Source organism: Primulina eburnea, chromosome 2 (assembly GCF_022965805.1).
Source record: "Primulina eburnea isolate SZY01 chromosome 2, ASM2296580v1, whole genome shotgun sequence".
Taxonomy (NCBI): domain Eukaryota; kingdom Viridiplantae; phylum Streptophyta; class Magnoliopsida; order Lamiales; family Gesneriaceae; genus Primulina; species Primulina eburnea.
The window spans coordinates 46,206,253-46,231,834 of NC_133102.1; the positions used below are offsets into that span (position 1 = coordinate 46,206,253).

Genomic DNA, 25,582 nt, shown 5'->3' on the forward strand with positions numbered 1-25,582 from the left:
TGTTAGTTTTTTAAGTGGTTGGATTGCCGTGGCAGCTCAATTTAGATGTTCAACTTGGCAGCTCACGCGTCTTTTGTCTTTGTTTCCCTTTGTCTTTTTAACATTTGAATTAACCGTCCATTCTTTACTTCAACTATTCTTATTTACTTCATGTCATACGATTACGAAAACAAAATCTTTTTGTCGAATTGATGCTTTACTATTATAATATTATCAAGAGCACGTGTCTTTTATGAAACGATTTCACGAATTTTTATTTATGATATAGATCAACCCTACTTATATTCACAATAAAAAAATAATATTCTTAGCATAAAAAGTAATACAATTTCATGGATGACCTCAAATAAGAGATCTGTCTCACAAAATACGACTCGTGAGACCGTTTCACACAAATTTTTATCTATTATCAAACTATCATTTTACAACCCCAATACTTTTAAAATCTCATCACTCATATATTATAATTTTGAGTTTTTTTTTTCGGTTTTGGTTATATATTTTGTTAAATTTCAATTTTAATTTTACATCTTTTAATTATCTTTAATTGGAATTGCTAATGTATCAGTGCACAAATCAGCGTAATGTCGGAATCACGTAGATATGACACGCCAAAAAAAAAAAATGCATGCAGATAATATAGTCAAAATTACAAAAAATCAAATATGTGTAAATGGTATTTTCTAGTTTCCCATTTTGAAAATTATATTTTAAAATAAAAAATTGAGAAAATTTTTTGAATTGTGTATCGGACATGTCATAGAGGGTATCGGGCGAAAGCGAAGAGTAGCTAAAAGGCAAAGGCAATATAGCAGCTGTTTACAGCCCGCATGGGCTTAGCCTGACTGGCTAGCAGTGGTGACATCTTGGAATAATGACTAAGGATCGAGTCTCGCAAGCGGCAGTGTGGGAGTAACTCCCTTCGACGTAGGGGGGAGGCTCCTTGTGCGCGGTGAGCACGGGTCTAGCCACTGCTGGTTGGTCAGGTTACCATGATTTACCTCCTCTCACATACCCGTCGGGCAGGGTGTGAGGGGCGCCCGGGGTGAGCGATTTCACCTTTTGGAATAATATAGCAGCTGTTTACAGCCCATTTTTCCCTGCGGCCCACACCCTCTCAATGCTCAGTCACTCGCTCTCGTCTTTATAATCAACCGCCCATTCCACACAAACCAAACGTAACTCCACTACCACCACCTCCGCCGCCGTGCCATGGCAGATCTTCTAACAACCGTGATTCTTGCATTCTTTGGTTTCTTACTGTTTTTCCCTTTAACAGTTCAACCTGCCAACCATAAGAAGCACACCAGTACTGATTACAAGGTGACTTTCAATCCTCAGCTTCCTCCCAGATCCTTCTCGGCGTCGAAGAGATACGAGGGCTCGTCGGATCTCGTTAATCTGCGGTACCACATGGGTCCGGTCTTGTCTTCTCCAATCAATATCTACCTCATTTGGTAAGGAAAGTGGGCCGCATCCCAGCAGCTCATTATCAAGGATTTTCTGCTCTCGATATCCACCTTCAACCACCGGGCCGCCCCTTCCCCCTCCGTCTCTGAGTGGTGGCGCACGGCCTCCCTTTATGCGGACCAGACGGGGGGCAACATTTCGCGATCTGTTCTGATTGCCGGTGAGTATTCGGATACGAAATACTCCCTCGGGACCCATCTGACCCGTCTCTCTATCCAGCAAGTTATTGCCTCCGCAGTCAAGTCCAAACCCTTCCCCGTCGACCATAAGAACGGCATCTATCTTGTCCTCACCTCCGTGGATGTGACAGTGCAAGATTTCTGCCGGGCCGTCTGCGGGTTCCACTACTTCACATTCGCGTCGATGGTGGGTTACACATTGCCCTACGCTTGGGTGGGTAACTCCGAGAAGCAATGCCCGGAGGTCTGTGCTTACCCCTTCGCTATTCCGTCGTACATGTCCGGTGGAAGTGCTACGCCGTTGAATCCTCCAAACGGAGACGTAGGAGTTGATGGGATGATTAGCGTCATCGGGCACGAGCTGGCGGAGCTATCTTCGAACCCGCTAGTGAACGCGTGGTACGCGGGTGAGGATCCGACGGCTCCGACGGAGATTGGAGATCTATGTGAAGGGTTGTATGGAACCGGTGGCGGCGGAGGGTACATAGGACAGGTGATGAGGGATGGAGGAGGGAGGAGCTACAATATGAATGGACGGCGGCGGAGGAAATTCTTGGTGCAGTGGATTTGGAGTCCAATTCTCAAGGCTTGTGCAGGTCCCAATGCCCTCGATTGATTGATTCCTCCATGTCTTGAGGTATCAACCGGATCCTTCGGAGGAGGCGTTGGGTGGCGGAGCAGCGGCGGGACTGTGAACAAAGAACCAATTTTTCGATTAGTGCGTCACGGTGACGGTGATTGATGCATGGGTTTTACTTCTTGGTATGCTACGATATAATTTGTTGTAGAATAATTAGATTAATATAGATTATAATATTGGCTACAATTATTTTTTTATTTATAGTATTTGTTGGACTACTATTATATTATATAATTTTTTTAGATAATAATATTTTGCTTTGAAGAGTGTTTTTTTAGAAGATTTCTAAAATATTTTCACATTCATAAAAATTGATATTATCATGGATATATAAAGGACCACCTAATTAAATCATGCAAGTATCACTAATGTTTTCAAGAATCAGCAAGACTATTATTACATTGTACAAAGTCAAAACGTTGATCAAAAAACCTCACCCCATTATATTATTTATCATAAATAATAATTGGTTTTAAAAATTTATACTAAATTAATCGTGGGATACATCCACACCTACTTGTTAGGGTTGACTAGAGATTGATGCACAGTGTACCCGTACGAAGCTTCAATTTTAATTTCGAGCAAAAAAATATAACCTAATTTAATAATTATATATAAAAATATAAAAGCCCAAGGCCCAAGGCCCAAGGCTAGTGCGATTGCAGACTTTCGGTGGTAGTGGTGGGGCCTTCTCTCCTCCTTGGTCATTGGGTCAATGCTGAAGCACTACCAAATTCAACTCGGTTCCCTCAAAGTTAAAGATAATAAATGAGAGATCAGATTATTATTTTAAAAAAAAGGAGAGATTGAATAAAAATATTCATCATATATATATTTTTTTTGACATGAAAGATATATCAGCCTACGGAGAAATTAACAGCAGCAACAACAAACCAATTCACGAGCTTTTTTACAACGATGATACAAAATCTCAAACTTAATGATAAAATGACTCGTTTACAAATCGACTCGACTCGTTTTGCATCTCTATGTTATTCCAACAGAGAAATTGGATCCTAAAATAATACATACAGGAATCATGTCACTAACTACATGTCTAACTATAATGTCATTTTGGCACATGATCTGAATTAGTCGAGGAGTTCAGTTAGCTCAAGCTTCGCCAAAGATAGTTGATGGTTCTCTCTTCCAATGGAAACAGCACCCTTCTCCCAGCTAGAATAGTCCACTATTTCATACTACCAAATTAAATTCCAAGACTGATCATAAGCTCTTATTGACGACGGCAATTTTTATCACGCGGATCTTAGAGGATCTATGTATATCCAAGCATTCATCGAGATCAGCATCACATGTCAAAAGCACCCATTCTGCGTCATCATCCAGGTACTTGATGTCAACTTTATTGATATCATGGACATCAAAACGCCTTAAAACTTCTTGTTTCAAGTTCTTGAAACTCGACTGATGATGCAGGCTGAATCGGATGTTTTCTTCCCCGAAAGACGCTTTCACTTTGTAATGAACCATCTCATTTTCGTTGTTGAGATTCGGTGGCATGAGTGGAGTGTCAGCGGTAGCATGATTGTTGATGAAAATGTTTTGGCTATTCGAGCAAACCAGAAGCTTGGTCTTCTCTTGGGCCAAGTCCAGCAATTTTTCATCACTAGTTGCTCTCTTTAGAGTGAAACAGCGGCTTGAACTGGAATTGTGACTGCCCGGAGAAGAAGCTGGCATTGAGTCTGTGGTTGCAGGGATTAAGAGGCAGCCTTCTCTTTGCCTGTTCACCTGTTGCACATGAGAGCTCACATTTGACGTAATAAGTGGTCTCTTTAGGGGTTTATTTGGAGGAGAAATGAATTCTGGGAAATTGTTGTAGAAAGAAGTGAGTTTCATCGAACCCTCGGTCCCTTGTACTGAATCCATAACAAGCTGAAGCTTCCTCAATGAATGGCCCACCTTTTTTATCTTTCTTGAAGGCCACCGAGTGATCCCATGCTGCCTGCATATCCGTTTCAGAGTTGTTGGGCAAACTGCAATATACAAATAAATGAAACACGAAAAAATTTCTTGTGAGCTGGAAAGAATCATATATACAAGAAATACAATGAAGCAAATGTGTTATTATCATACCCCCAATGTCTTTGGCAGCATCTTTTAGACTCCCAGCAAAATATTGCCTAAGCACTTCCAAGCTAACAGTCTTCTCGGTCTTGATCTGCCCCTTTTCACTTCTTTTAGCACCAACGGAGAGGTTTCCATGAAAAGGGACGGAATTTTTGCTACCCCTGGAACTCTCTTTGGGTTCAGAAAGACCCTTCTCCTCTTGTAATCTACCTGCTGAAGTGCTGCATATTTCTTTACTCAGAATTTCTTGGACCAAATCTTGATCCAAGAGAACCCGCAAGCTCTGGCAAGTTTGTTGTACAACAGACAACACTGACTCGAGCATCACCCGTTGATCTTCACCAGCTTTGCAATTTATAGGGAAGAAGAACTCCAGAACAAAATCAGCAGTTTCCAAGTGTGTACTTCTGACTCGTATTGCAACAGCAGCAGATAAGTTGAACACCCTCGCATAATGTGACAGAGGATAATCTCCCTTGCTAAAAGCTGTTACATCCTCAGAATAACATGGCTCATTAGTCAAGAATGCTTTCCCAGAAACACCTTCACCTTTGAGTAAATGATGTTCAGAACACGCCTCATGGAATCCAGATACTTGTGGATCAGCCACATAGCAGGCTGAATCTATGGTTGAAACGCATTGCTCATAATTCTCTTCAGAAAGGCAGCACCCGCGTCTGCCTTGTTGAGTACAGAGAGCCCATGTCTGTGCCAAAGGCAGGTTATGCATTGTGCACACATGCTTTAAAACATTCCGGATTTCTATCAGCGTAGATCGATAAGATTCATTGCGAGCCTGTGATGAAAATTAGATTTCTAATTATTAAACTACATCAATAATTCAAACGTTAAAAGGTTCGAAGGGCTGAGTTGAAAAGGTTTCGTTCATACTGTGATATTTGGAGAAGGACTCGGAATATCGAAGCTCTTCAAGTCAACGGCCTGCAACAGAAAATTCAGTTCAAGAAGAGATTCTAGTTGAAAATCGTTAAAACGGGCCATGAAAACTTATTCAGGAAATAGGGAACCATATATTCGAGCAACACGAACATGGAAAACTTCAGAAAAAAACTATAGTGAAGAACAAGATGATACCTGTAGAGCTTTGCAAATGTTTTCAAGTTCAGGACGATAATTCACTTTCTGAGTCATTGTAACAATTTCAACCACCCCCAAGCAACGGCCACTTCTTGGTTCAAAAACAGGAAGTGCGAGTGATCCTCTAACATCATAATGGTATGCATGATTAACACGTGGATACTCCTCCCGTTTGAAGAACCGAACATCTGGAGTCCATTCCGGCAACTTCTTCAAGAAAACCCGACCAGGCAACCCAAAAAATCCTCCTGATTCCACATCTGCTGAAAACTGATAATTTTTTGACACATCCCTGTATTCTGCAAGGTTTTTGCAGTTTGGATCCAGTGAAAATGGTTGATTGTTAGTTATAAGCACTTGCTTGCCTTCTTTCTTTATGGGGATCCATATCTGAATTAGCACAGCTCTCTCTCTTACACAGTCTTTCAGGTGTTCAACAGCCTGGTCAAATTTCTTCTTCACAGATTTATTTCTGTCTGGCCCAACCAGGAGATTCGAATGGTGATTTAAAGCAGTGGATACATGGTTTCGAGCTTGACCACTAGCAGAAAGATCATCTTCCATTAGAGGGGGATGATTAAAAGAAGACTCGCCGAAGAAGTTTGATTTTCCAGTACTTTCTTTCGATAAATCTTTATCCTGATGTGGACTATTTGTATTCGAACTATTGATGCTTTCATGTAACGGAGGAGAAGTTAAATGATGATCTGAAATAGGCTGCCAAAGGTTTGATCCATCATAAGTTTCAGTCTCTAACCAGAATCCATCGATCAAGATTTGATCCATCAGGTCGAAATCAAAGGTGGAATAATCACCATCTTCCATGATTATTGATATATAATAATGCGCACTCTATCCTCCAAATTAACCTAGACCATCCAATTAAAATTTAAAAAAAACTGATCCCCATACACAGAAGCAGCCACAGATTCAACATCTACCTCCACCCAACAGAAAATAATTCACAAAGAAAGTCGATGAACTGTAAAGTCTTACTCTTAAAGCAGTAAGCACAAATGCAAAGCAAGAGACCCAACAAGGACAAAAAGGCGTCCCTCAATAGTTTTTAGAGCACATAAAAAGGGAAGGTGTATATTTATTTGGCTTCATATTGACCTATTCTCTAATCAAAATCCAGAACACCATCCCCATATTCCGACCCGACATTTTATCATACAACTGACGAACAAGAAAATATGTAACGTACGAACTCCTCAAGAAGGTAAATGGGTTTGTTGATAACTAAGCCAGAAATCAAGAAAACATAAAAGTGATGCATGATATGAAATCAAATTGAAAAACAAACTCACCTCGAGCAAGGAAACTTCTACTAAGCCGCCAATTCGTACGCACTAATATCCAAAACAGTAAAAAGATATCAGCTTCATCGCTGGTCCCTCTCACAATCACAATCAGCTCCAATTTATTCTTCTCCCATCTCTGCGATTTTTAAGATCCGTTCCGTTTCTGCAGAATTACAGAGTACGAAGAATCTCCCACTTCTCTTCTGCGATTCTATGAATCTTATTGTGTCGCGTTCGTACAAAAAGTTTCGGATAACTAATTAATAAGCAATGTATGACATCAATTGTTGAAGATTCTCAGCAAACTAAACCCCCACGTAAGTGTACATGCTGACTCTTTCAACTCTAGTTGCTTAAATCTTAATCAAAGTTAAAATGTTTTTTTTTAATTATTATTTTATAAAACTCATGAAAAATATATTTTTTATTATATATATTTTATTTTATTAAAGTTAAAAAATACATCAACTTTTTCTTTCGACTTTACTCTTATATAATACTCATATTATATTTTTGTTTTTTGTTTTTTGTTTAAAATTCAACATATTTTTATTTTTATTTTTTTATTTCAACAATTCAAATATCAATTTAGTCCCTTCATAATTTGTCAAATTTCACTTTAGTCAATCGATAATGATAAAAATGACTATACACACACGTAACGTGTGTGCAGAATAACTAGTATATAGTGATATATGAGCATTACCACAAAATCACACTATTATGTTTAAAAAAGAAAATTTTATTTGTTAAGAACAAATATTTTTTTACCATTATAGTACTAACATGATTGATTTTGGAAATTTGTTATATCAAAAAAATTAAAAGATTCTATTTAGTATCTTTAAACATAACTATTATGATATAACTATAATTATATAACAATCAAAATTAGATATTTTATCTTCTTTTATTTTTTGAACAAATTATTATCATACGGAAGACATGTTCGTTGAGGGAAAATGGCCATCAGACAAGCGGAGGGGTATGGCTAATATTCAAAATCATCTTCGACACGCCGCGTACCATCTAAAATCTGCCCTTTTTGTCCGACAAAACAAAAATTCATTAAATATTTGATTAATTAACAATTGCTACTTTTGTGTGTGTTATAAACGCATTATTCCGACAAATGATTCCAATTATACTAATTAATGACTTAGAGTTTCTTTTCCGGAAACATTAATTCATGCTTGATTTGGTTAAGAATGTGTTGCATGTGAGACCGTCTCACGTATCTTAATCTGTGAGACGGATCAACTCTATGGATAATCACAATAAAAAGTAATACTCTTAGCATAAAAAGTAATATTTTTTCATGAATTACCCAAATAAGAAACTCGTCTCACAAATGCGACCCGGGAGACCGTCTCAAACAAGTTTTGCCTTTGGTTAATGAAAGGATTAGCTTGTTTAGGGGTTTGGTTTAAAAAAATTATAGGATATATATTGTTTTGGGGGAGTATAAGAGGTTGTTACTGATTTGAATACATTTTCGAGTAAAATTTTTATATTTATTTATGTGAGACGGGTCGACCTGATCAATATATTCACCGTGGAAAATAATAGTTTTGACATAAAAAAAATATTTTTCATAAATTAGGTGGGATCGGATAATCGTCTCACACAATTGACTCATGAGATTATCTCACAAGAATTTTTATTAATTATTTTATTAATTAATAAGTGTCATATGATATTTTCATCATATTTATATAGAATTTTAAAAAAATTCCGATTTTGACAGGGAACTTCGTGGTTAATCAACTATTAGAGCCAGATGTAATTTTTCGCTAAATATGGGCCAATTCAATAATAATAATCAAATTGGTGGATATATCAATAGAAGTTGCTGGATTTGAAAATAAGAGTATTGTGACAATTGTCATGAAATTTTTTTAAAAAAAAATAAAGAGTACTACTTCGATCAAATAATTTTTTAAAAAAGTAATAATAAAATAAAATTATTAACAAGTTTGATTCATGAACAAATAATCAATAAATTCGCATTTTAATAGTTAAATGTGTGTTCAGCCTCTATCAGACCGATTATTTTGTCGCAGTCTCTGACTGATCCAAAAAAAGTTTCGTATTCTATAGGTCTACATGTATTTTTTTGAAAGAAATTATGTATAAAACATTAAAAATTTGGAATAAATATATAATTTTTGATAACAAAATGTTTTAAATATGATATTAATAAATGATTTTTGATTACCCTAATATGTATAATAAATTTTGATATCGATGACATGCTTTTTCAGATGAAAATTTGATACAAAATCTTGAAAATTTTGATATTAATATATGATATTTGAGTACTAAATGTTTTAGATCAATATAATGTTTTCATCCTATACCCAGAATTCTATTTTTTTTATCAGATCCAAACCAAATTGTTGACAATACCATATATATGTTTCAAATTTTCAATATTTGTATCGATTTTCATTCAAAAATAATTATGGGCCCATATAATGAAGAAACATTTATTGCGCGAAAACTGTGAAGAAAGTTTTCATCGGACGTAGACTGAATACACATTTTACTACGATGTTGGAGATTTAAAAACAAGTCGCCCTTTATTAATTGATGGCAAAAACTTGTGTGAGACGGTCTCACGGGTCGTATCTGTGAGACGGATCTCTTATTTGGGTCACTCATGAAAAAGTATTACTTTTTATGCTAAGAGTATTACTTTTTTTGTGAATATGGATAGGGTTGACCCGTCTCACAGATTTTGATCCGTGAGACGGTCTCATATGAGACTCACTCTTAATTGATAGGGAAGCTATTACTTTGCGCTTCAAATACAAGTCCATGAATTTCTATTTCCATAATTTTATTCATGTTCTCTTTAAATTTTGTAGCACTTTTTTCTGTCCCAATTATGATTTACACGTCTTTTCGTCGAGATTGTTGAAATTTTTAGGATGTAACAAGAGTTGGATATCCACACACCAAACTTTGCTTCCAACTCTTGTTTAAAACTCATTCTAAAATCAAAAATATTTTTTTAAAATCTCATCACATGAAATATAAACAAAGAAAACTGTATTTATTTAAGTCATACATGTTTTGTTTTTACGATTTTGATAATTTATATTATTGAATTTCTATTTTATTATGTTACTTTTGTAGTTTTAGTTTTTTTTTCTATTTGACAACGTATTTAATATCTCATCAAATTTTTTATTAAAAAAACGACATTTCCCCTAAACAAAAATAATAATATTCATATAAATTTCCCATCCAACGGGAAGTTGTCGTGAATTAATCATTAGCTAAATACAGTTCATCTTTTAAAGTTTAAATAACGGGAAGTTGTCGTGAAATAATTAGCTAAATACAGTTCATATTTTAAAAGTTTAAATTATTTTTTTAATCAAAGTTGTTTCCAACGTAAGATTTTCATCTTACATGCAAGAAATTTAACAAAAAAGACATGATTTACTTTGTGTCACCATGCGAGCCAGGTCAGTGGTTACATTATGTCAACGTAGTCGGTATCATAGCAAAGCATCTACAATGCCGCCAACGTTACTTACGATTTTACCAATAAAAATAAATTAAAGTATTTAAAGCATAGCATATTCCAAATATTTGATTCTTAATTTCATTGTACATGTAGTATGACCCCAAAATATACGGCATATGTCATACATTTCTCCAATTATGTAAATTATTTTTCTGTAAACGATTAATTTTTTTTATGAATTCAAATAAATAATGGTATTAATGATTCGGTAGGTTGGATTCGTATCCCCTTATATATATTATTTTAGAAAAATATTCCATAATTATAGAAAGCTACAAACGTAAAATGACTAAATTAGTTATTGAATATATTAAACTAAAACTAGTTTTATAAATTATTTTAAACATGAATTCAATATGTTAATACATCAGTAAATTCATGTCATTGCAAGGAGTATAGTAGAATTTTCTTAAAATATTTTTTTACTTTTCGAATAAAAATAATCTGAAGTCGAGTTAAACTAGACGACTCATTCTTGTGAGTTTTTTTTAACACCTGTTTATTATTTATCTACTAAAATATATATGCATACTAGGAATTGAGCTTGTTGTTATATATTGTTCCCATCGATTAACGTTGGTAGAAAAGGACATACAAATCTTACATATTTAAACACCCCATAATTCAGACAGAATTGTCATTACGAAGTTGACACAAAGCCACATTTTCTAATTACGCAGGAAAAGGGCAGAATACTGGACTGATTTTTCATGGCTAATATACGCATCCCTACAGTACTTGTTTGCCTATTCTTCTCGATGGTCTTGTGTACGTATGCCACCCTGTATTCACCATCTGCCGACGGGATGCCGCCACCGATTTTCATTCTAGGAGATTCCACGGCGGATGTTGGAACTAATTCTTACTTGCCTCACAGTAAGGCCATAGCAAACTTCCCATACAACGGCATCGACTTCCCAAATTCAAGGCCTACCGGACGGTTCAGTAATGGTTTCAACAGCGCCGATTATCTCAGTCAGTACACTTTCAACATGCTAATACTAATTCACACACACACACACACACACACACATGTAACTCATGGAATATTGTTTGGCCCGTCAGGCAAGAAATTCGGGCTGAAGAGAAGCCCGGCGCCATTTTTGTCGCTTCTTACCCTGGGATCCCGTTTCAAAAAGCATCTTTTCAAAGGCGTAAACTTTGCCTCGGGTGGTGCCGGCCTTCTGGATATCACGGGCTCAAATCTTGTAAGCCTTCTTCACCAACTAATACTATATATAAAACAATTTAAGACAATATATTTCATATATATTATACATAAAAAAAATTATCCGAGTCTTAAGGTTACACTCGTAATTATATATGTTATATTAAAAATTATAAAAGTACTCATGAATTCAATTAAATTTCTTTTATTTTTTTTTATTCTCTATTATCCCTTGAAAATGAAAATTTTCATGTGTAAATATATCGATCATAAAACTATATATAAAATCTAGAATTCTTAAAAAAATGAGATATTAAAACATAAATTTTTCTTTCCCCTCTTCGTTTGTCGGAGATTTTCATAGATAGAATATACTAAACACGGGGGAAAAAAGACTTTCAATTCAATTTATTTTACATAGAATTTTAACATATTCGAAATATTAATTATTAAATGGATCTGCATGCAGTAATAATTAACTCATTTTGCCTTACGTTGACAACAGACAGTCATTCCACTATCGGAGCAGATCGCTCAATTTTCCTCAGTCCGAGACAATTCTCACTGCTCTACTAGGCTCCTATGCAACGGATACATTGCTCTCTAAATCCTTATTCTTTATCAGCACAGGAAGCAACGACATTTTTGGCTATTTCGTGGCCAATTCATCTATGCCACAAGACAAGTTCATTAGCATTCTCATCTGTGCTTATTCAGATCACATTACAGTAATTAATAGATCTTTTTTCGGTTTTTATATATTGATTTCAAGCGTATTATCTTACTTACGAGCTACTTAATTTTGTATTACGTGTTTCATACCAGACACTATACAACCTCGGAGCACGAAAATTCGGAATCATAAGCATTCCACCAGTGGGTTGCTGTCCATCCCTAAGACGACTTCAGAAAATCGTTAATGGAGTGGACGGCTGTTTCGATCCCATGAACGACCTTGCCCTCGATTTCTACTCAGCCCTGGATACCCTTCTCGGAAACTTAAGCACAGGGGCTTCCAGGATTGAAGTACTCGCTCGGAAACGCGTTCAGAATGACTATCGATGTCATAACCAATGCACGAGCCTTTGGTAAGCCGTGATTTAATCATGCAGCTGGCACAGATGGTGTAACTTTAATTCATTAACATGTACCATTGTTGCAGGATTTGACAATGTGGATTCAGCGTGCTGTGGATCGGGATATTTGAATGCGAAGGGCATTTGTAACTTGACAGCTTCTCTTTGCCCGGATCGGCGCAAGTATTTGTTCTGGGATTTGTTCCACCCCACAAAGAAAGCTTCTAATCTCGCGGCTGAAACACTCTACAGCGGCCCTCCATATTACGTGTCGCCAATTAATTTTGCTCAACTGGCTAGCTAACAACAATTAGCGACGATCGACTCTCACATGGAAAAAAAATCTGATTTTTCAATCCCAATCATACATTAGACCTGCGTTTCCTGAGTTTTTGTAACAGCTAGCCCAAGATCATATCATAAGAAATAAGTACACGATAACATGTTTATGTGGTCATTTAATTATAATTAATAAATAAAAGATACTAGTATTAGCCATATTAAATTTTGTGTTTGCTAATTTTTATGTGAAAAATATATATTATTTCATTAGCCGTATACGTACAATATAATTTTGAAACGTTGAAATTAAATATTGAATTAATTTTCTGCTAGAAAAACAAAAACAATTACTATTTGATACTTGCCAGATTTTTGCGATAAATTACTAAAAATTATGTGTGGTAGCCATGTTTGTCTTCAGACCAAGTAAAGGCGTCAGCCATTTGTCCTGGAGATAGTGAAAGTTATGAGCTAGAGGGACACACGTGTATTTTCTTGAAATTTTGTATCGTTTTCAGAACAATCCAGCTCCATATAATTCCGTATAATACACACACACACACTTTTAATGTAAAAATTAATATAAATATTATATAGTCCTTGATGGCAGAAATTTACGACAGATGTCTGTTCGGATACCGTGTAATGAAATTATAATTTTTTACATACAAGAAAAATAAGTTTAATAAAAGATTATTGTTTTGCAATATTAAGCAAGCAAATTTATAGATTTCTTTTTTCTTTAAAATGAATCAAGTTATTATTATAATATTTACGCGGCTGCAATAAAATAATAATATTTTTCTCCACGGCTACGACGCGGCTAGTTTATCTCTTTTGTACTTCCCCGGCAGACCGACAGCTTCTACCTTATCTGACTGACACGCGGCGCACTCTTATATTCCTTATACCTTAAGATTACTGACTTTTACGGTTGCTTAAATACGAAATCCCAACTCCTCGATTCGATCTTTGTTGTATATGTATCTTAGATTTTGTGTTTGTACCTATATATAAAGGAAGAATTTGTTCTTTGCTTGATCACTCCTGTCCTCGGATATATCTGGATTTCAGCCAGTTGATCAAAGAATCAAAATTTCGTCACTGAAATCGTTACGATGTCTTCCAAAAGTTCGAAAAAGCAGAGTTCTTCTTTATACCCGGAAGTAATCCAGAGCAATCCAGATTCAACTTCTCCATTCGCTTCAGACGGCAGGGGGAAAAATAGTTCTTCTTCATCGTTATACCCTTCTGTTCAGATGGAGGGTTTGGCAGAAAATCTTTTTGCAGAAGAGGAAGGAGAAGAAGCCAGGTACGAGGCGGTGAAAAAAGCTTCGTCCGAGTCTTCTGAGGAAGTACTCATCAGAATCCCAGGTGCTATTGTTCATTTGATCGACAAAGAAAGGAGTGTTGAGCTTGCCAGTGGAGAGTTCTCCATAGTTCAGCTGAGACAGGGCGATAACTATGTGGCCGCTTTAGCTCGCATGGGGGAAGAAATCCAGTGGCCGCTGGCGAAAGACGAGGCTGCGGTGAAGCTGGATGAATCCCACTACTTCTTCACTCTCAGGATCCCGAACGAAAATTACGAAACTGGTGGTGACAATATTTTGAATTATGGGTTGACGATAGCTTCAAAAGGGCAAGAGCCTTTGTTGAGGAAATTGGACTCGGTGCTTGAGAAATTCAGCGCGTTTAAGGTGGAGAAGGCTTCGGAAGCGGTGGAGAAAGGGTGGTTGGCGGCGGCGAAAGATGTATCTCCAGCGGAGATGGAGGGGAAGAAGGATGAATTGGAGAGAAGCGCCTCCGCATACTGGACAACATTGGCTCCGAACGTGGAGGATTACAGTGGGAGTCTGGCGAGGATGATTGCTGCTGGTTCTGGGCAGGTGGTGCGAGGGATATTGTGGTGTGGTGATGTGACTGCGGATAGGCTTAAGTGGGGGAATGATTTCTTGAAGAAGACGGATGACAAAGGGATCGAGTTCGGAAGTTAGTCCCCAGGCATTGAGAAGGATGAAAAGGTAAAACTTTGAAATTTACATAGATATTTTCTTTATATTTTGAATTGATCAAAACTTGGGAGTTTATGTAGCTGACATGCTTGATTTGTGGTTTGCTACATTTGTGGTTAGGATCATTCGTAGATTCTGAAATTAATTTAAGGCTAAAGTTTTTTTAGATACCTTTGTAATTAACCATTTTGTATTCTAGTTAAGATCATGTGTGCTTTGTGATTGCTGCTCATTAATTGGGGCGTCGGATTGGTCATTAGGCAAAGTTTGATGTGTTGTTTGATGTGTTAGTTGAGCCAAATTGATTAGATAAATATATGGAATTTGCATATATGGACTTGACCAATTGTCCCATTTCAGCTAGCCTTTGGGGTTGATTTAGATTCATCTTAACATGATATCAGGCGTAGTCGTACTTGGGTCACCTGTTCATAGTTGGGTCTTTTTAAACTTCATGCGATTTTCATTCATTGACGTGAGGGGTCTTAGTTGTCTCATATCGGTCAGGTCAGGTCAGGTGAGATTGATTTAGGTTCAAAGTTTAATCTTAACTGATGGACTGTGCGACTAATTAAGGTGAGCCAGGATGCTATTCACGATGATATTTTAGTAGAAGACATTGGTTGGAGTTTGGATTGCATTTCAATATTATTTCTTCGTAATTTGATAGTTGGATGCAAATTTATCAGTGCTATGCATGCATTTTTGTCCTGTCTCGCAGTCTTGAACATTTTGGACCTCTAATTATTTCTTACTGTTTTGAAAATTTGAAATTCCCAGGGTTAAGCAGATGACAAAAATGTCTGAGAATGTTGCTCTCGGAATACTCTCTGGGGTTGTGAAGGTGTCTGGATTCTTCACAAGTCCAGTCGCCAACTCGAAAGTGGGGCAGAAATTCTTCAGCATTCTTCCTGGAGAGATCATTCTTGCTTCCTTGGAAGGATTCAGTACGTACACACCTTCTTCCAATTCTGACTCATATTAACATATTAAATTGTGAAACTTTTGTTGGTTCAACCTTTTGATCTCAAATGGTGGATTATTTGGTTTGTATCAACAGACAAGGTTTGTGATGCTGTTGAAGTCGCTGGAAAAAATGTGATGTCCACTACTTCAGTCGTGACCACGGGCCTCGTCTCTCACAAGTAATTGCCAACCTGGTGAAATTTTTCTTGTTCATTTTCTCAATGGACATTAAAAATCTTGTGTTATATACGTTGTTGCTTAATGTAGGTACGGAGAACAAGCAGCAGAAGTGACTCGTGACGGGCTAGGCGCCTGCTGGGCATGCTTTCGGGACTGCTTGGGCTGTGTTCAAGATAAGAAAGGCTTTAAATCCCAAAAGCGTGATGAAGCCGTCGAAGTTTATGAAGGCTGCTGCTAAAGTTAATTCTGCTAAATTGAAGGCTAACCCGAAGAATCCGACCATTTCTGATTTGTGAAATCGACTCATATATGATATTTTGAGCTTGTGCTGTTATCTTGAGTACAGATATTTTCCAGCTTGTTCTTGGTTTCCTATGGTCTGATTTGGAATTTCTATTTTAGTAACGTTTTAGTTGTGTGTGATAGTGGAGTTCGTGTCTAATGATGATGCAAGCTTATGATTATGATCGGTTTTTCGAAACAATGTTTTTTTAATAAAAAAAAAAAACTGTTGTTTTAAGATTTTGTTAACATATTTTTTTAATGAGTAGGTTTTTTGTGGTGTGTTCTCACGAATTTTTGTCTGTGAAATTATTTACAATAGAAAATAATATTTTTAATATAAAAAGTAATTTTTTTTTATGGATAACTTAAATAAGAGTTTCGTTTCACAAAATATTATCTGTGAGATAGTTTTACACAAATTTTTGTCTTATCTTTTATTATTGTACGTCGAACACGTTGATTTATATCAAGACGAAATATTTTGAATATTAATATATTTTTTGAATATTTATAAATTTTGTAGAGTTTTTTAAAATAAATTTAGAATAACATATGTTTTTTAAAATTATAAAAAAAATATTGAATATTATTAAATTTTTGTAGAGTGTCTAAAAATTTAAATTGAATAATTTAGAAGTTTTAAATTTTATAAAAATTATTAAAACACTAATACCAATAATTCGTTTAATGATAACAATACGGAAAAACTACTGAAACAGTATCTCCGAATTCAAAATGGCGCGACATGACACATCTTTAGCGTGTTCTCGCCGGGTAAACTTGTCCAGGTGGAGTACGCCCTCGAAGTCGTTCGGAAAGGAAACGCACCGATACCATTGTCTTGGCCGTCGGAAAGAAGTCCACCCCAAGCTTCAGGATTCCGTGTTACTCTCTTTCTCTCTCGTACCCTCGTAGATCGCTCCGTGGCCGCTTCGGCGATCTGACATTTGCTTGTGATTAGCTGGATGTGGGAACTTATGGTTTTGGAGTTATCTTGTTACTTGGACTTGTGTAGGTATCGTTTGATTTTGTATTCGTGTGATGTTTAGGGTATGATCGCTATTTTAGTTGATGATGGTTTTTAATCCATCGTAGGATTGATTAACTTATTCAGATGCTAAACCTTCTATATGTACTCCTAATAGTTTATGTGATTCAATTGCTCAGCGTGCACATTCTTTCAATTTATGTATTGATGTTGGAAATTGTTCATGGTTCGTAGTACTACAGTTCACACATTGAGCTCTTTTTTAATGTGTCTCCATTTGTTGTAACTTCAGATCACTGAGAAAGATTGTAAATTTGGACAGTCACATTGCATTGGCCGGTGCAGGGCTAAAAGTAGATGCGCTTGTGCTTATAAACCAGGCACGTATTGAGTGCCAGTCTCATAAGCTTGCAATTGAGGTCCCGTAACAGTTGAATACATAACTCGGCACATCGCTGGTTTTCAGCAGAAGTACACACAGTGGTGGTGTCAGACCTTTTGAACTTTCGACACTAATTATTGGTTTTGATCCACATAGTACGCCATCGCTCTATCAGCCCGATCCATCTGGGACTTTTTCTGCTTGGAAAGCAAATGCAACTGGTAGAAACTCAAACTCTATCCGGGATTTTTTGGAGAAGAATTTCAAGGAAACTGCTGGCCAAGAAACTGTGAAGTTAGCCATTCGTGCATTGTTTGAGGTAAATTATCCGTGTAGATTCAACTTGATGCTTTATGCTTTACAATCTTTTGTTTGATGCTGTTATCAGTTCAACGTATCTGTACCTGCCTACCTGGTCTTTCTCAACATCTGTTGGGAGTGACTATTGCAATTTAATGTTTGTTGTTTTTCAAGCATTGTCATATATTTGCATATTAGTGCATTTTGCGGCTTATTTATTTGTCTTTCATTCTATGGGAAATTTTTGGGTCGCTGTTCCAGAGAAATAAAGGATGCAAAATTACTTCATCCTATCCAATGGTCTGTGAGTTGCGTGTTCATGAAGATAATACTGGTTTTAACAGTCCATGCGTCTTTTTCTGCCAGTCCTCTAGCAAAAATAGCTGTCTGTGAGATCCACCAGAATGGATGCTCTATAAAATCTGAGCATCCCCATCTTATCCCTTCCTGCTTTCTAAAGCACATGGTTTTTGAAAGAGGTTTTGATGAATTCCTTGCACTCTTTCCTTTGATAAGGATGTTGACAGATCATCCATCTTCATTTGATTCCTCTAGGTTGTCGAGGGTGGTGGAAAAAACATAAAGGTTATGCTAATGACTAAAGAACATGGACTGAGGCACAGCTTGAAGAGGCTGAAATCGATGGCATCATTGCTGATATATAAGCAGAGAAAGCAGCGGCCGAGGCTGCCAAGAAAGCCCCCTTCAACTAAACAAAGTCAGTGCTGCGGTTCAAATTCTGGAACCGAAACTGAAACTTTTGTTCCAGATTATAGCCTTTTGCTGCTTATGATGAGCTATGTTTATCAGATCTTATGATCCATACAATCAATTAGATTATAGATTGTCAATCTCTTCTCCCTTTTCACCTTTTCAGTTTACGCCAATGAATTGCATGATCTGTCTTGCATGCTCCATCTATGAACCCTTCGCTTTCAGAAATAATCTGGATTGCAATAGAAAGGCTTTCTCAGTTTCTTCACATATTTTAGATAATAGTTGAAGGTATTTTATAATTGATGGGATTGTAACAGTTTTTAATATCAATTTTGGTCCTTTGTGGATTAGAATTTACTCCAAGTGTTGCTGGTGGTAGAACATTGTGAGAAATGTCATCTCTCGATATAACTGAAATTTTGATTTAGCAGGGAGGAGTTGATACCGGGACAGGTTCCCAAGTGAATTTTACTTATTTTTCATCTTAAAAATTAATTAACATTTTATATAGAAGAAGCCTAGAGGAAGTCAAAACTGATTATGGGAATATTTATTAACTTGATGGACCTCTATCTATTCTGTAAACTCGAAATTTTTGTTCCTATGCTTTATTTAGGGAGGATATTTTTAGAATGATTTTCTTCTGAATATGTTTTAGCCACGTGCTCTATTCCTCTGAGCTACAGGTCTCACCCTGTCTCCACTGGATCTGTTCCCAAGAGTACCCTAAATAAAAGGAACATTTCGTCTCCCCATTCATTTCGGGTTGAGAAGATGTGAAAGATCGTTTATCTCTTTAAAAAAAGGTTTCAATAGGGATCTCTGACGTAGAGGACGGTTGATAAATAAATCATTTTCGTCTTTGATAAATTTACCAAGACGGTTCTTTCCAAAAGACCTTAATTCAAATAAAAAACATCACTGAGAGCATCTTCAAGACTGCACCAAAATGGTGCAAACCTTTGTTCCGCCAATGGGGGCTGTGCTCTTTCACCTGCGCTAAATTTATTTTATTTTTTTAATAATTAGATATTTAATCATAAAAAATTTTTTTAAAAAAATTGTTGATTTTTAAAATATTTATTTATTTATGTTAATTAATATTTAAAAACTAATTTGATTTAATGATTTTTAATTAATATAATTTAATAAAAATACAGAAAATTTATTAATTAATAAAAATACAAAAAATTAATATAACAATACAATTCATTATTAATACTAGTTACTATACACACGCGTTGCGTGTGTTTACAATCTTTTTTATTATTATCGATGTACTAAAATGAAATTTGACAAATTATGGAGGGAATAAATTTATATTTAATGGTTGAAATGGAAAAAATAAAAATAAAAGTGTGTGTTGAAATTTAAAAAAAAAAACAAAAAACAAAAGTGTAATATTAATATCATATAAGAGTAAAAGTGGAAAAAAAAGTTGGTGTCCTCTCTAGGTAGTTACTATGAGGCCCTCACACTTAATATAATAGTATAGATACGTATAAGATTTGAATTAAATGGGTTGGAGATTGATGTTGTATTTGTTGCAAAAATCGCAATATTTTATTATAAAATTTGCACCAAAATAGATTTGTAGTTGGAGATGAATGACATATATACATAATATGATTTATACATTTATATCTCAAAATAGGGTGTGCATTTACTGAAGGGTATACCTTCTCTCAATAAAATATATATGTTGTAAATTATATATTAATAATTTATTTAACCACTTCAAAAATATTTATGGGTCCATATATTTGGTGACCATAGAATAAGTCATGGGTCATCTTCATTCAATACCAAATTAATGTGTGTTCAATCGGTTGGGAGTCATTCGGCCCCGCAGGCAAACTGACAGCTCTAACTAAATGTCAATCGAATTGAATTCCATTTCCATCTAGTTTTCTTTTTTATTCTATCATTAGCTTTAATTTATTAACTAGTTTAAAAATTTTAAATGTTATTTTCTAATACGCTTTGAAAATCTTTTGCACCACTTCCACAAAAAATTGTTGATCAACCAATACTTTCTTACTCTCTAAATCAACTCACTTTTTTTATGATTTGTTTCATTTTTACAGTTTAGTATTAAATATAGTGCGTAAGATAAATTAATCCAACGATTATCGTCTATTCGTCATAATCCCGATTATGAACATTACTTGTAGTTAGATTCTTGATTGTTCAGACTTAATTCCCCTTGAATTATGAACATTTGTGAAATTATAGAGATTACCAAGAGCGAATAGAATAGGATATTATACAAAAATACAAACAAGGATGCTTTTCAAAGGTAAAATGGCAAATAGAATAAGATATTATACAAAAATACAAACAAGGATGCTTTTCAAAGGTAAATGTTAGGTCATAAAATCTTCATGGATTATTTTCTAGGCAAAAAGTTGCGTGAGACGGTCTCACGGTCGTATTTTGTTATACGGATCTCTTATTTGAGTCATCCGTGAAAAAATATTATTTTTTATTCTAAAAATATTATTTTTTATTGTGAATATCGGTAGGATTGACCCGTCTCACAAGAGACCTACTCTATTTCACACACTTACTCAAGTTTGGCAGCTTAGTAGATGAATTTGTTTATAAATTTAGAAATTTGGTCATGACTATGTATGAAATTATGTGACATTAATTGAAGTTCCTAGAATATAAATTCATTTCAAATTTGTAAAAAGAAGGGTATATGATCACTTTTTTAAAAAAATATTTGAAAACATTATCTAATACGATCGATATCAATGAAGCTCACAGCTGACTAACATTGTGCACATACGGAAAGATTATTTAAATAAAAGAGATTAATGGGATACACGCCTTATTTATATATAATGTGATGTATTGGAATAATCTTTATAATTATAGGATTTTTGGGCGAAAATGACTCAAAATTTGAGAATACTATTTTATATACAAATCATGGTGATGTGAATTGTGATGAGTGATGGGCGAAGACAACCATAAAATGAATGCCGTGAACAGCGGGCGGAGGTGGCGCTACCACCACACGCTTTATGGGCTTTGGGCCCATGCATTTATCGAGTTACGATTCTTATCCTAAACGGGCCTTAAGGGCCCACCTAATTCTAATCATATCTCACCAACCTTGTTAACTCCATCCACCTGCAATGCATTTGCTATCTTACGCAGGAGGCCCACGATATTAACAAACCCCGATTAAATAATATATCATGGGAACAAATTATTGGCGTTTAATTTGGATTTAACCGTTTTTTATAGAGTTTGGGTGGGATTGTTATAATCTAGTTGTAAATCTAAGACATCATCTTAAATTTAAGATATTGATGTCAGATGAACTACAAATCATCCGCTTATATAATACATTTTACAGAGAATATTTTTGTCATTTTGATGTCTCGTCCCTGCCAACCAACAAAAACTCTTATTTTCATAATTACCATTCCTTAACTTAATTCTGAATTATTATAAATAGGAAATAAGTTTTTGAAATTTTTCATCACGAGTCGTATTGAGTAAAAATCACATAATCTTTCGAATCCTTGTTTCGAAGTCAATAAATTATACGTCTTTCTCGTTAAATCATAACAACTTGCTTTATTTTATGTGTTATTCATATTTACCAAACAACTACTTCATCAGAATTATTAAGATGGGATTCAGTAAAATTTTCATGTTTTCTTCATCGTGGTCCAAAATTTATGAAAGCACCGTAATTTACGTTGATTTTTTCCTTCCAATTATTGATTTGCTTGCTTGTAATAATACCATAAACTATGATAATTAAGATCAACATATGCAGCATAACCAACATATTTCACATACACTACGTGTGGCTATACAACTCTTGAATTTAAGAAAAGCCGGCAAAAATTAAGACTGTATTTAAATCGAGTCACTCGAAATCAACGTATTTTTATTGTTTAAATAATTTTCGTAGAAAAATTTCAAATATATGCCTTAATCACACACTAATCACGATAGATTTCAAATAACTCAAATATCACGTGATATTTTTTGATCACAAATAACAATCCGATCAAGTTGGACGCATAAAAGTACTATAAATAATTCAAATTTCCATATTAATCATATACGATCACAGGAAAAAAATTATATGATCGAAGAAAAGCATAGAAACGCCCCTTTATCGGCTATCAATTATATGAAATTTAAAATGTTGCGAACTAACATTTTTGGTTAATAATATGATCATATGAATCAGTTTGAGTAACTGATGGGTAATGAGGCTCAAATTAATTATAAAATTCCAAGTCCACAATTAAATATAAGCTCAAGCCCACTATACACTCTCCAAAAAAATCTATAAATAAGAGAGTATTATCATTATTCAAAGGAGGATTTTTGGATACTTAAATCTTTTAGCTCTCAATTACGATCTAAAATTTTTTCTTGACTTGAGCGTCGGAGTGTCTACCCCGGCACCTCTGACATTTTGTTTGTGACGCAAGTGATAGCCCACAAAGATTTCTCTCCATCAGCTACTTGGAGGACCCGATTACGAACCAATAGAATAATTCGGATAATCATAATTTTTGGCTACATCAGTAACTACCAAAAATTCTTAATTAAAACTCGATGGGGATCATCCATTACAACCATTTTGGCACGCACTTCCATTATACATGAATCTCGAACTCAATTAACAATTGGAAAAAGTAGAACGGGCCCACAACAGTGAAAGCGTTGAGTTTTGGGCTGGTCCAGTGGGGCCCGGAGCAGCAACAAATTCATCAGGCCCACAATCAAAGGAACTGCTGCATGTGATGGTTGTTGGAGTTGGACTTCCAAGTAGTATGTTATGTATAAAAAAACACACACAATTGTTCACGGCAAGGTACAACAATAATTAACTAATTAACGATGTTGGGTTAAATGTGTATGGACGTGAGTGATACAACGAGTGAACTCTTGAGAAGTTATCATACTCAAGTTGTGACGTTATATCGCTTGATATGGTTTGTTAGGTGGACTATAAAAGAGTTATGTCAGATTTTAATGAGTAATACTGTATCTGTTGGGGACTTAGCCAAAGGTGGAGAAATGTTAAGACTAGCTGTAAGAATATGAGATAAATAGACAAGCACCTCTTCAGACTCATGTATCTAACACCTCGACCTATTAACACTCAAGTAAGTGCACTTTGTACATATTGGTGTGCTTAAACGGTCATAACCTAGTGAAATAATCGATAATTATAACGAGTGTTAGCAGAAAAATATCTGATGGAAGCTTCTAATGTTTGTACCTAACCCCAAATATAATAATTGAAAAGGCAATACCTTTTTTTCTATATTCAAATTGGCAGTGTATCACTTGCTTCTGTCTTTTTACTTGCCAGTGTTGTGTTCCTTTTTTAAAAAAACAAAAACTTGTGTGAGACGATCTCACGAATCTTTATCTGTGAGACATGTCAACTCTACATATATCTACAATGAAAAGTAATATTTTTAACATAAAAAATAATATTTTTTCATGAATGTTAGTAATAAATAAATAAAAATCATAAAATTGTTGAAAAATTAAAAAAGAAACGCAAAATCATGTTTTTTCAAAAAAAAAAAAAAAATTGGAAATCTACTAACGAATATGAAGACAAGAAAAAACCAAATTTTATTAAACAAAAAGGGCTTAGATAGATCGATTGCCGGATTATATCATTAAATTACATTTTAGGTCGAGGTGGTGATTTTCCCCCAAAAATTGGACCATTTTCAAATTTTACATGAAATTAAATGCCGAAATTTACAACAAAAAAAAAAAAAAAAGAAAAAAAAGAAAAAAAGAAAAGAGTTTTCATTATTAAAAAGATATTTATTGCAGTTTTCACGTACAAGTTTCCTCCAGCACAGTAGAAATAAGATTTATCAGAAAATATTTTGTATGTGCTTTGGCTTTTTTTATTTTAATATAATTAATAATTAAAATTCACTTTTAACAAAACATACTTTAATTATATGAATTGACTTTAGAAAAAATATTGAATGCATTAAATGTGGGATAAGTAGTCACGTTTAGGCTAGTGTGTACCAAACACTTGATGGAGCCTCTGAACGTAGTAATTAATGTCTACATGCATTTTAGGTACATAATTTTAAAGGAAATTAGGTTGTGTGTTTTTAAAGCCTCCTCAACTTGGATCAATTTCCCATCATTATTTAATAAATTTCATCTTATAATAAAATAATAATAATAATAATAATAATAATAATAATAATAATAATAATATGAATTCCTTTTTTTTTGAATTTTTATAAGAGTATGTCTCTTGTGAAACGGTCTCACGAATCTTTATCTGTGAGACGGATCAACCCTATCGATATTCACAATAAAAAGTAATACTCTTAGCATAAAAAGTAATACTTTTTAATGGATGGCCCAAATAAGAGAACTGTCTCACAAAATATGACACGTGAGACCGTTTTGCAAACATTTTTTGCTTTTATGAAATTGGTTTTCAACCTGATCTAATTATAGAAAAATATTATTTTTTATGCTAAAAATATTATTTTTTGTTTTAGGTATGAATCAATTGACTCGTCGCATGAAAATATATTCGTGATAACGTCTCAAGAAAAACGTATAATTTCTATACACTAATTTTTATATATTATAATGTGAACTACAAAAAACACGAGCCTTTTTAATTTAATAATTTAGAAACTTGATAACACAATTACTTGCTTCATTATTTTGATAATGGTAAATAATCAATCAATCCCAATAATCATGGCATTTAATTATTCCAAATTGGAAAGATTCAATTTTAAATAATTTAATGCCAATTGTCTCCATTTAATTAATTACGTGTATGAAAGTCTTCACAAATGTGTGGTTATTTGTATTGATTACGATGATAGGGGTATTTATCAGAAAAAGTTATATATTGTT

General features: G+C 34.7%; 2 protein-coding genes and 3 pseudogenes across 4 annotated transcripts; 4 read left to right on the top strand and 1 right to left on the bottom strand.

Annotated features, from left to right (window-relative positions):
- The first annotated feature begins 1,129 nt into the window (after positions 1-1,129).
- LOC140823742 (protein EXORDIUM-like 5) lies at positions 1,130-2,553 on the top strand. The gene is given in 1 exon segment (XM_073185228.1): positions 1,130-2,553. A coding segment is annotated over 1 exon segment (1,053 nt). The 5' UTR covers positions 1,130-1,212; the 3' UTR covers positions 2,266-2,553.
- A 588-nt stretch (positions 2,554-3,141) lies between these two features.
- Positions 3,142-7,092, bottom strand: LOC140823743 (protein NLP4-like). Of its 3 annotated transcripts, none has more exons than XM_073185230.1 (5): positions 6,786-7,092; positions 5,473-6,344; positions 5,269-5,319; positions 4,384-5,173; positions 3,142-4,283 (listed from the first exon to the last, which is right to left on the bottom strand). In XM_073185230.1, the coding sequence occupies exons 2-5, from the start codon at positions 6,298-6,300 to the stop codon at positions 3,514-3,516; spliced, it is 2,439 nt and encodes an 812-aa protein (XP_073041331.1). In that variant the 5' UTR covers positions 6,301-6,344; positions 6,786-7,092; the 3' UTR covers positions 3,142-3,513. The 3 variants fall into 3 exon arrangements, with proteins under 3 accessions (XP_073041331.1, XP_073041333.1, XP_073041332.1); XM_073185232.1 differs by having other exon boundaries at positions 5,473-6,192; positions 6,786-7,091; XM_073185231.1 differs by lacking the exon at positions 6,786-7,092 and having other exon boundaries at positions 5,473-6,779.
- Positions 7,093-10,986: 3,894 nt separating this feature from the next.
- On the top strand, positions 10,987-13,051 carry LOC140824824 (GDSL esterase/lipase At5g55050-like; annotated as a pseudogene).
- A 662-nt stretch (positions 13,052-13,713) lies between these two features.
- Positions 13,714-16,465, top strand: LOC140823744 (protein EARLY-RESPONSIVE TO DEHYDRATION 7, chloroplastic-like; annotated as a pseudogene).
- LOC140824387 (proteasome subunit alpha type-7-like) lies at positions 16,446-18,932 on the top strand (annotated as a pseudogene).
- Positions 18,933-25,582: the final 6,650 nt, after the last annotated feature.

Coding starts and splice junctions, on each gene's coding strand:
- LOC140823743 (XM_073185230.1), bottom strand. CDS start 6,300: ATGGAAGATGGTGATTATTCCACCTTTGATTTCGACCTGATGGATCAA. Junction 5,174..5,268: donor GTCCTTCTCCAAATATCACA/GTATGAACGAAA, acceptor TTTTCATCACAG/GCTCGCAATGAATCTTATCG. Junction 4,284..4,383: donor TGCTGCCAAAGACATTGGGG/GTATGATAATAA, acceptor TGTATATTGCAG/TTTGCCCAACAACTCTGAAA.